The 12,653-nt window shown below is 37.1% G+C and overlaps 1 protein-coding gene across 4 annotated transcripts in view; it reads left to right on the forward strand.

Moving 5' to 3' along the window:
- The window catches only part of LOC131066365 (uncharacterized), a 74,855-nt gene extending 62,484 nt beyond the window's left edge, over positions 1–12,371 (forward strand). For 2 of the 4 annotated variants that reach the window (XM_058001108.2, XM_058001109.1), the window contains 2 exons: positions 11,868–11,971; positions 12,138–12,371. In XM_058001108.2, coding sequence (XP_057857091.1) covers positions 11,868–11,971; positions 12,138–12,170 — 137 coding nt within the window. In that variant the 3' untranslated portion in view covers positions 12,171–12,371. The remainder of the gene's footprint in view (positions 1–11,867; positions 11,972–12,137) is intronic. The other 2 variants (XM_058001110.2, XM_058001111.2) reach the window with 1 other exon arrangement.
- Positions 12,372–12,653: the final 282 nt, after the last annotated feature.

A 12,653-nucleotide genomic window follows, 5' to 3' on the forward strand; every position in this document is an offset into this window, starting at 1 on the left:
GCAGAACCTTTGGATATGTCTAGGTCCACTTCAATAGTGACGAGTGATTTTCTTCTTGACCCCCTCCTTAGGGTTTTGCTATCCTTTTTGCTGGTTTGACTTGCCTTTGCCTTTGTCCTTGGCAGTAAACGCCTGTTTCACATTGGCCATGTCAACGTTGATACCAAATTGCTGTCTCCACCTGGATTGCTGCATTAGCTTATTTCACAACTCATCAAACTTCAAGTCAACATTAGTGGAGGTAATGTTGAGCGTCTCATTAAAGTGATTATAGGATTTGGGTAGGCTCTTTAGTGTGATCACGACCATATCTTCTTCCTCCATCTTGCGACCAATAACCTCCAACTGGTCACGAATATCCTTGATTTTCGTAAGATGTTCTTGTAGTGACATCTTCTCATTCATCATAATTGAGAACATGTTTTTCAAAAAGAGCACTCCGCTCTTCTCGGACGTCTCATGAAGATTCGTCAAGTGATCCCAAATCTCATTAGCTTTCTTGCCTAATGGCACTTCTAGAAGCATATCATCGACAACTGATAACTTCAGCAACATAATCACTTCTCGGTTACACTCATTAGATTTGGTCTGGTCATTGCCCATCGTTGCAGGACAAGTGTCTTTACCCAGAACAATTTGGTCAAGGCATTGGTACTCAAAAACAGAAAACATCCGTTGCTTCTAGGTATTGTAGTTCTTGTCGTTCAAGCGTTGACTACCTTCCAACATGATGTTGGTTAACGACTCCATCCCTTCCGTTTTCTTATGCATGAAAAATGAGTCAAACTCCAACTTCAAAAAAAACCTTCAGCAAGTGGTTGGCACAAATCTTGAGAGGCTAAAAATAGGTGCAAAACCTTGGCACAAAACTCAATGCACGGATTTCTGAAAACCCAATTTTTTTTTGAAAACCTAGGTTGTATTGAAGGAACCCCCAAAAAAACCGTGTTGCAAAATTGGAGCTGTTGTCACAAACCCTAACTGCGAGTGACAAAATCGCACGCAAAAATTGTAGAGAACAAAACCATGAAAATTAGTGCCCAAAATATCAAAATAGGGTAAAAATCCCTCGTCGCCCAGATCTCAACTTCTGTAACACTGATTTCGAGCAGGAAACACGAGCCTTGAAAAACCCTCGTCGACCCATAGATCATAGCACGGATAAAAAAATGTTGAAAATTGCCCACAAAATCGTGACACTATGTGAAGCAAAAATGTCGCCGTAGAAGTTTGCGTGCAGGTAGAAAAACAAGGGCAAATAAATCGTGCCCTCGAAAAAATCGCATATTCGGAAAAAAATCGCACCACTATGAAGCTGTAGTCACAAAACTCAAAAAAATAGTTACAGCACCCAAAAATTAGGAAAAACGTGCGAGGTCGTTGGGAATAATACTAGTCACGACCATGAAAAGAAAACATCTACTATACAAATAGATCTGGAAAACCTTGTGACCTAAGAACCAAAGAAAGCCTTGCAAATCCGCACGATTTGTCTTTGCACAAATCTGCGATTTGTCATTGCACAAACCTGCGATTTGAAATGTGATGCAGCAAACATTTCCCAAAAAACTCCTTTGAAAACTTTTGCTCCATCTAATTTTTTTTTTGGAAATAAATTCTAGGTAGCTAGGGCACAATTTTTTTTTAATGGCTTGTCACTGGCTATGATACCGTAAAAAAAAATCAGCATGCTTTGTTGAAAGAATAACATGCCTTTTATAGGCAATTACAAGGCGGTTGTCCAAATTGGGACTAACCGTTCACAAAAGTTAAATTGACTCAAACAAACTCTAAAAATTGAAACTCCTAGTTCTATCACGAAGACTCTAAAAATATAACAATCAACTACTAAAGAACTCTCTAAAAATATAACTAAACGATCATTAATAAACACAACTAAAAATAACAATTAAATATTCTAATATTCTCTAGTTACATTCTCCAAGACTGCTTAAAAAATGTTTAGGAATCCACTTAGACAACAAGCGTGAAGGATTTTCCACAACCACCTCACTCTAGTATGTTAGGACATGTGTCAAACACTTATTGGCATCCTTGATCCACTTCCTATGCCATTATAACCGTCTTTTTGTTGGTTTTTGGCTTCTTCTGATATCCTGGCAAAAAAATCAGGAAGTGAAGGACAAATGTGGAAATTTGAGGGTAGACAAGATATATCCTGTAGTAAGCAAAAGTTTTGCAACGTCTTGTAGTAGGCAAAAATTACATTTGAATAATTTGTTTTATTTTGCTTAGATCTTCACCAAATTTGGAATGTGAGCACCCATTTGACCGTTCTTCAAGGTAAATCATCACTTGGTTGTGAATCAGTTGGAATTTTTGGAAAATTGATCACTAGCTAGTGCAAGAAAAAACAAAGAAGAAATATAGAAAACAAACAAGCAAAGAAAATGTTTTTGGTTGATACAGGATTGATTGTGGACCCAAATGCTCTTGCATCTCTTAGATTGAACAAATTACTCAAATCTGAATATAGGATGCAAAAGATGACTTGAATGAATTATTTTCAAATGAAGATAGGTGCATTCTTTTATATTGCTAAAAATTGGGCCCTTGAGACCAAATTTGCAAAGGTATTTTAAAATTCTTTTATTTTTATTTATTTATTTATTTTAGATTGTAGGAATCAAGTAAATCCCGGCCCCCCATGACCTACAATGTTCAGGTAAACTTTTTAATGTGATCTATGACAATGGTGCGACAAACCCTCTTGTACCATGTGGGCAGGTAGAGATTAAACCTGGTGACCTCATGCCTGCCACAGGAAGCTCTCGCCAATCAAGCTAGGCCCCCAACCCAAATGCTTTTATTTATGTTATTTAGCATTTAAAAATGCTTTTTTATTTTAATGTTAGTTTATAAAAAGACTTTTATTTTTATTTTAATACTAGTATTCGAAATCATTTTTATTTTAATTACAATAATATTATTAATTTGTGCTTAAAATTAGAAATTATCAGGCCCAACTTAAATAATATTATTAATTGTTTTCATTTGGGAATAGGACATGATAGAACATAGTGGCTATTAATGTTAGTAGATTTCCACAATCTATGAGACTTTATTGTTGCTGCTTCTAAATTTGATTGCATGATTTTTTTTACATCAATGTTTTAGATCACACTCTGTGATCCATCAAGATGTTAGTGTTGGCAACAATGCAGCAAACTGAGAGGGGGGGTGGGGTGAATCCGTTTGCTCACAAACTCTACACAACTCAAACTTAAATTCAGATCTGATAATTAGCAATGAAAGCACAAATTAACACCACATCAATAACACACATAACACCAAGTTTTTTGACGTGGAAAACCCGATTAAGGGAAAAACTGGGAACCTACCCACAATGAGATGATATCTTGTTAGGAGTAAATGAAATATTACAATGGGGAATGCACATGCTCAAGCACACTGCCTAGAGCTCATTGCTCAAATCACATAACAAGAAGGGCTACAACCCTTGGGAAGGCTCATTGCCTTACAAAAACATTTGGATTACATCTAGAGGATCATGGATTGATAAAATAGCATCTTCTCATGCCTGGTTACAGTTCCGGTCAAGCTCATTCACACTTCTTCGCACTTCTCTTCTGCTATTGAAAGATCAAATCATTGTTCGCACACACAGATATCGCATAGATACATTTGCAACATGACTATTACATATATTTATACAAATCATCAACCTATATTTCAAGGTTGGTTCAACCCATAACACAAATTACAAAACATATAACCTCACACGCTACAACAACACATGCGGACCATTTTAATGTCAACTAAGACACAGTTTGGACCCAAATCAACACCTTGAGCATGCAACACCTTCAACAATAATGCCTCGAACATCCGCAACACGCTACAATCAAGAATGTCGCATAACATGAACATGAACACCATTGGATCAAGAAGATCATCACTAATGCGCACAACAATCAATGTGGACCATCGATAAGCATCATGAATTACCACAGCAATAGTCGCAACATCAGCACTTACTAGAATCTTTATCATCATTATATCGAACCTCAAGAACACCAACTAAATTGACTGTCAAACTGAAAAATTCACTTGTGGACTTCCAAATCACGAACAATCTTAATTGAGGACACATTTGAACGTCTCAAACACTCTGCCAAATCCGCGAACTAAGATATTGCAATTCCGGAGCAATGTGGAGCACCATCCAGAGCACTGATCAACACAGACAATTGAAAACCAACCTCAATACCATATCTCATTGTTGAGACATGGACCAGCTAGGACTCGAACCTAGGACCTTCCATACGCTATTGGAGTGCTCTACCACTGAGCTACTGGCCCCTCTTGGACCAGTCCATCGTCGGTTCGGGTGTGGCTTATTTCCAACACCAACACCCCCCCTTAGGCCACACCTCTCGTGTGCCTGGGGCTCCTAGCTTGGACCTGGCTGTGATACCATGTTGAGACATGCACCAGCTAGGACTCGAACCTAGGACCTTCCATACTCTGCTGGAGTGCTCTACCATTGAGCTACTGGCCCCTCTTGGACTAGTCCACCGTCAATCCGGGTTTGGCTTATTTCCAACACCAACACTCATAACTCGATCAAATCACCATGCGGACCACAAAAACTTCTGCTGAATCAACTAGAGATGGTTATCTCAAAACCCTTTAATCCGCAACACACTGATCAAGACAACTCATCCAATCTGACCGCAACATTGGAACACACAGGAATATGTTGACATCAATGACAACACATCATTCCAACAAACTTCTAAGCAATATCCGATAGTTAGAGAGCATAAGGAAACTAAATATTTGGAGATACCAGGTTCGTGTCTTCAGTTGTGCATGCCCGAACTGGATTTTTTCAGGTTTGGGTCTGCACCTAGGTTTGCACCGGGTGTGCCCCAGGGGCCCTGGGTTCTCTGTGGGCCGGTGTATGCAAACCCACAGAGAACTCGAGGCCCTTGCGCTGCACCCGGGCGAACCCAGTTGTGCTACCGGGCTAATTAACTTTTAAGTGACTTTAAAACAAGAAAAAACATTTTGTTTTTTTGTTTTTTTAAATTAAAAATCCCTAATCCACCCCCCTTTAATAGATTTTAAACTTTAAACAATCTCATTTGCTCATTCATTCTCTCTTGCTTTCATTTTGGCATTTTGAAGGGCAGTTGATTATTTTTGAAGGAGATCGTTCGTGGAGTGCTTGACAAAGGAGAGCTTGCACAAAGGAGATTCAAGCATCTAAGGTAAGCATTTAACCCTATTCTTTGATTTTTTAATGAAATTTTCAAGTTTTTTTTTTTTAATAATTTTTTTAAAGAAAAAGATAAACAAGTTCTAATATTTTTTATAATGTTTTTTCATATTTCCATTAGCTTTTACATTGTGTAATCTTGCATTTTTAATTTTTTTTTTCTAATTTAAAAATGTTTAATTTCTCATAATAGCAAAAAAACAAAATGGCAGCAAGTTCAAGTTTTGTGGGTGGGGGTTACAAGACTCAAAACCAAAAATTTAAAGTTGATAGAGGATCTCCTTCATAGAATTATACTACAATGCTTAACAACTTCCAAGAGGTAGGGGATATGAATGGAATTGTAATTTTTGTAAAACCAATTATAGGTGCTCGTATTATCGAGTGAGACGTCATTTTTGTGGCCTTGCTGGGAAAGGGATTAACATGTGTGTAGGGCCATATCAACATGGGTTGTCTGCAACACAAATAGTAGGATTCATTAGAGAACAAGAAGACACTGATCAAGCTATAGCAGGAGAAAAACTAAGAGCTAATCCATTTGCAAGAAAAACACCAATGAATTTACCTAAAGATCATATACTACTAGAAAAAGGCCTCCCATCATCCTTTCTTGGAGATACCCGCTATGCAAGATGAAGTAGAAAATCCCATTCTTCCTCGCAAAAGAGGCCCATTGGACAAAGCATTTAAAATGGAAATAAGAGATATTGCAGAGCAAAAAATTGCACGTTGCCTCTATGCCAATGGTATTCCTTTCAACTTGGTAAGATCACCATATTGGCGAGAGATGATGACAGCAATCAATAATGCACCTTCTTGTTTGACTAGTCTTGGGTATGAAAAGGTGCGCACCACCTTATTGGTAAGAGAGGAGAATTTTGTAGAGACATCACTAAAACTGATTAGAGATTCTTGGGTTGAATCAGGTGTTTCTATTGTTTCTGATGGATGGAAAGATTGCAAAAACCGTCTATTAATAAAATGTTATTGTTGTGTTCCTCAAAGGGGCAATGTTTTTGAGGGCAGTTGATTGTGAGGGGCAACTCAAAGATGTAGAGTTCATTTCCAGAATCCTCTTTGATTCCATAGATATGGTGGGATATGAAAATGTTGTCCAAGTCATTACAAACAATGCAAAGGTTTGTAGGGCTGCAGGTGCTTTGGTTGAGTAAAGATGGTTGCACATTTTTTGGACACCAGGCACCGTACACTCCCTCAACTTGGTGATGCAAGCAATTGGCTCTCAAATAGAGTGGGTGAAGGAAATATACCAGGAGGGTGAGGAGATCCAAATGTTTGTGACAAATTTTTCTATTTAATTTAATTTTATATTTTTTAATGTGTTATTGACATATTTTTTACATGAACCTCAGTCGCTGAGACTCGAGTTGCATCACATACAATAGTGATGAGACGACTTTTGAAGGTCAAACAAGCATTGAGTGCCATAGTTATTAGTAACCAATGGGGTGTTTGGAAACAATCAAATTCAGAAAGGACCGAAAAGGTTATGTCATTGATCTTGGATGAGTTTGGTGGGATTGTGAGGAATATGTATTGAATTTCACCGAGCCTATCATGAGTATGATTAGGTATACTGATACAAATGCAACATGTTTGAGGGAAGTCTATGATGGCATGGACACCATGATTGAAAAAATCAAAGTCGTAATAGCAAAAAAAGAGAATGATCCCAAAGAAGTATTTTTTAAAAGGGTGTAAAAAATCATTCTTCATTGTTGCAACAAGATGGCCATGCCATTGCATCTCCTTGCACATGCATTATCTCCCATGTACCATAGCAATGAAGTACTCTCTTTGCTAGGGAGAACTAAACCATATAGAGATTTTGAGTTTGCTACTGGGTATAAGCGGGCATTTGCTAGATTCTTCACGGATCTTGAAGTGGTGGAAAGTGTTAGGAAAGATTTTGGTTTGTTTATCTTAGGAAGAAGTCATAGTCCTTGTGCCATTAATTACCAATCCAAAATGGATGGTACTACATGGTGGTACCTCCATGGTCACGATTATATGTTCCTCTAACCTCTTGCTATCAAGATTCTATCACAAGTAAGTTTTTTTAACTTTTATTTTTTATTTTTTAACATTTGTATTGTAGACTTTAGCATTTAACATTCTTATATTTATTTAGCTTTTTTACATTTTAAATTTTGTTGGTTTTCGCGTTAATTTCAACAGGTTGCAAGTTCTTCCGTTGCTGAATGAAATTGGAGTACATAATCCTTTATCCACTCAGCGAAGCGTAATTGGTTGGCTTCAAAAAGAGTAGAAGACTTGGTTTATATTCATTCCAATTTGTGTCTTCTATCATGTAAGGAACAACAATACAAGGAAGGGTCAATGAAGAATTGGGATGTAACCCCTAAGTGTACCAACTTGGATGCAACTATTGATGATCTAGCTAGAGTCACTATGGATGATGATGATGAGATACCCACAATTGATGCACCTAGTGGGAGTGGGAGTGGCATTGCTTTGGGGTCAAATGATTTTGAATTTGAACTTGGAGCAAATGATGATGATCTTGATCTAGATCCTTTTGATGATTGATGAAGATAGAAGACAATCATTATTTTTTATTGTCAATTTTGTAATTGTAATGATTTTCATTTGTATCGTGAACCTTGACATATTTGAATCTATGATAAATTGATATGTATTATATGGCATATGACATAATATGATATTATTGAAATTTTGAACTATCAGTTGGCATTTGGCATTGATCAATGATGAAGTAGCATACTATTAAATGTGTTTAGATTTATAATTTTGTATATTTATTTAAATTTTTGCACACACACCCACACACACGCATGTGCATGCACGCACACACATGGACTGCCTTTCCTTTGGGAGTAGCCTGGTCTAAGATTAAGTATTGGTCCACCCACTCTGCTTGGTTATGGCTAAGAATTTTTCCCATCTTTTCTGTTGAAACTACCCTAGGAGATCCATCAAAGAATCCTTGCAACATAATCCTTTCCCTGTTGTTTTCAAAACTTATTTCTAAGATTAAGTTTAGGTTGATATCTCCTAATGAATCTAACCAAGGGATGCCCAAAATTATATTTGTAATATAGAATTTATTCTTGATTTCGTATTTTCCTATAGAGATGTTAAGTTGAGGAACCTTCTTTGTACATGAAGCTGTAAATCCATTAGCTAGTGTTACCTTAAATCCCTTGAAGTCTTGTGCTTCCAACCCCAATCTTGTGGCTAAGTCCTCATCTATAAAGTTATGTGTAGCTCCACTGTCTACAAGGGCTGTCACCTTTTTTCCTTTAACTACTCATGTTCTAAAAGGGCGGTGTTTTGATGCTCTTGAGATGGGTGCTAAAGTATCACCTTCCTCTTCATTTTCATTGTATCTTATCTTTTTGCTTAGGGTTTCCTCTTCTTCATTTGGTTCAGTTTCCATATGGTGATCTTGTCTCCTTTTTTCGCATGCATGGCCCAGTTCCCAATTTTCTCCACACTTGTAGCATAAGTTACTCCTTTTCTTGTTTCTTTGTGTGCATTGGTGTCCTAGCTTCTATGTTTCCTTGCATCGAAAACATAGCTTTCCTTCTCAGCGTTCCTGTTGCCCACACTTGTGCCCTCGTTCCCATTTCTTTTTACAATCAAAGCATAGACCTTTCCTTCTTAGTTCCTCCCGGTCATTATAGGAAAGGAATGTTTTCTTTTGCTCATCCTTCCCATGGAAATGTTTATCTTTTTGATGATGTCTTGTTGGAGTGATCCCTTCCTTTTGTTTTTGCTGCATCAAAATCGGGTGGCTTTCAAGATTGCTTCTTGTAGTGTAGTAGGATCCAAGGCACTTACCAATCTGCGAGTGGTGTCCGATAATCCTTCCACAAATAGGTAGATAAGCCTATCTTCGGATATCACCGGTACCATGATTGCTTGCCTTTGAAATTTTGCCATGTACTCTTCAAGTGATCCCCTTTGTCTTATCCTCGTTAGCTCCCTAAAGTGCCTTTGGGAATGCTTTTGTTCGAATCTTTCTATTAATCTTTTCTTAAATGCATCATAAGTTTTCATGTTCTTATGATCTTGAGTGATCAATCCATGGTGTTACCAGTCATGGGCGACTCCTAGGTGTAGTATGGCAAATGTGATGGTCTCTTCTTCTAACATGGGGCTAAGGGTCAAATATGTTTTCTAATTTTTGAATCCAAGCACGGGCTGAGATTTTTTTTGCCCCATCAAAACTAGGGATGCTTAGTTTTCCTAATCTATGCTGTAGGTCCTGATTTGCTAGGTTATTTCCTCTTTTGGGAATATTCTTTGTTGCTGCCTCACAATAGGCTGCAAAAGGGATGCTTGATTTGACTTCGGGGTCAAATCCTGCATACTCTATAACAAGCTCCCTCATATTAGGATTGTGATTTTCCCTGTTTTCCCTTGGTGGTCTGTCCCTAGTTAAGAAGGGAGGTCCATTTGTGCTTGATTTTGACCTTGTTGTAGTTTCATGGTTGTTCTCGGATTGGTTGTGGGTATCTTCTCTCTCATGCCTTTGGTTAAGAGTATTGTTTATGTTTTGAAGGGCATTGAAGTAATGCTTTGGTTGTTTGTTCGTTTCTTTCCATGTAACCTTTCAATTCATACTCCATTTGTGAGTCCTTGGTGTTGTTTTGGTGGGTAGCCTTCCTTTTTTCCCTTACTAGAGCCCTAAATGCTTGTTGACTAAGTTGCATTAACTATTTATCCTTAGATTGGCAAGAAAATGCTCTGATACCACTTGTAATGTACCCTCTTAGAATCTCCCTAATTTAGGCTCTAAAATAACAATTTCAGTTTAGGTCTAAGAAGGTAATTTAGTTTTCACTTTATACAAATTATCAAATGTAATAAATGAATGAAAGTAATCCTAGTTTAGGTCCTACAATAATATTAATAATCATTAAGAAAGTAAAATGTTAAATAACATCTAAACTTATAACTTATAAGTATTAAAAGTTAAACCCCAATCTCCATATAACAATGTAATGTCCAACAAATGGATACCTAATTTATGCCCTAAATAGACTAGAATGAGATGTAGAAATACCTGGTATTCTGAATGAACAATGAAGCCCTGTAGACAAGTTAGAAGATATAATATTATAAAATACAGGATTATATCAAATCCTAAGCATATTCACTTATTTGAGTAAAACATAGATTCGGTTTTAAAAGAACTCAGTCTAGAATAGACATAGGGTAGGATGACCAAGTGTAGTGCCCAAGAAACCCTCTATCCTAGATAGAGGCTCAAGGGTGGCTTAACCCCCTTGACCTCATGTGGCCCATGCCATCAATGAGGCGGCCTACCTAGCGAGGTGTCCTATCACCGTTTTCCTCCACTTGTCATGCCTGTCCTATATCCCATGTTTTGCATAGGGTAGGATGACCAAGTGTAAGTATCGTTGATGCAAAAGTTTGATATTGTTTGATCATGGTCATACTGGATGTATAAAATTGGTGATTTTAAGACTCCGATATATTCTGGAAATTCAAATATTAAAGATTGCTTACTGTCTCATACAAATTGTTTGATAACACTGTGATTTCTGTTATCAGACCTATTGGGGACTAATTGGGTATCTTTTAGTAAACCAGTCTTCAACATTATTTGGTGACATCATCACAAGCAGTAAATCTGATGAACCATAAATGTTAAATTTCTCTGGAAAGCTCATGCGTGTAAAGTAACAGTGTAGGCTCCCGTTTTCTTCAAAGCTTGGAATGTGACAGTACGGGTTGGGATGATTACCTGACTAATGTAACCTCTAGTATTTAACCCAAGTAATATCTGTTAAAGAGATAACAGACTTTGGTGGATGCCTATGCTCGAGGTTACCTCACCAAGAGCACTGTCCGTCTGCCCTTGAGGAATCATATATATGTATTACTGGGTTCGTCTCTCTTAGAAATCACTGAATGATGCATTAATATAGTTTTGGACAAGCTGTAATTTCGTAAGCAGTTGAGAATTCTCTCACACTATTTGCTCAGAACGGAGTAGTTGTCTTGGTGTGTTTGTGTTTCTGGTCTGGTAGCTTTTTCTATTTTATGCCAAAACTTTATTTTCAACAAGCATGTTTAGTATATTATTTCCTAATAACCTTTTTCTTTTGATTATATATTGTTTAATTTTTCTTTCTACTTCTTGAGCAATCAGTCAGCCTATAGTAGAGGTTCTGTTGAGATGTTTTTTGAGTACAACGGCAATAATTTTTGAGGACTTCAATGGGTGTTTGCATCAAATTCTATCCAGCTTCCTTCTCAGTCTTTATGACACCACTTGTTGAAAGCTTTACACCAAATTACTGAATGGTCCATACAAACAGAAATATCTCTTCGTGGCTAAACTTCTAAGCTGCAAATTATGTTTGAGCTTTCTTACAAGGAAAACAGCGTGAGATAATGCCCTGGAATTTATTGCAGTGCATTATTTCCCATTTCTGCACTTTTCAGTTTATTATTGTTATAGGTAGTAATTATGTATTTAGTATATCTTTACATAGGAGACTCCTGTTTCACTAATACAGTCAGTAGACAAATTGACAATCATTGACATGCACTTTTGCAGAGGGAGGTTCGAGCAGGTTGTCAGAAAAGGACCTTCAAAGTTTTACGGTGGAAAAACTTCGGTCTCTTCTGAAAGAAAAGGGTTTACCAATAAAAGGGAAAAAGGTGGGAGAAACAAGCCTTATGATCTATTAATATACCTTGTGGTTTGTTCCCTTTTTTCTTCATAGAAATTTACTCTGATGATATTTATCTATTGTCTGGCTTTTAAAACTTGCATTTTATATACTTGAGGTAAATGAATGTGATGCTTGTACTATTGTATTTGCAGGATGAACTCATTACGCGCTTGAGATCATCTTGACGACGTGAGATTCTTTCCTTTAATGTTTTTTTAAGGTTCTTATGATCTAGGTTTTTGTATTATTGGAAAGTTGGCTTCTGATAAAAATTTCTCGATGCCCTCTCAATGCAAGAATGTTCTGGACATTCCCAAGATGTTAACACTTTATATATATTGACTTGATTGTCGCTTATGAAATAATATGATGCTGTTGAATGCTCATCTTTTTTGGTGACCCATGGGTGGTCATGTAAAGTTTTTGCCATTATATTTTGGGAACCTGGCTGTTTGCAGTGTTCGGAGAGTATATTGCTTCTTCTGGCATCTTTTAACCCAGTGAAACTGCTATATCAATCACTTCAATATCTATAACGTTTATTTCTGATAAAGATGGAGGAGATCAATTTCTCTGCAGGTTTGCTTCCTACAGATTCATGTCAGGAGTTTGCCATGCTGCTTATTAAAAGCATGCTTTTACAATTGAAGGTTGTCATGACATTTATG

Source organism: Cryptomeria japonica, chromosome 3 (genome assembly GCF_030272615.1).
Source record: "Cryptomeria japonica chromosome 3, Sugi_1.0, whole genome shotgun sequence".
In the NCBI taxonomy this organism is placed as follows: Eukaryota; Viridiplantae; Streptophyta; class Pinopsida; order Cupressales; family Cupressaceae; genus Cryptomeria; species Cryptomeria japonica.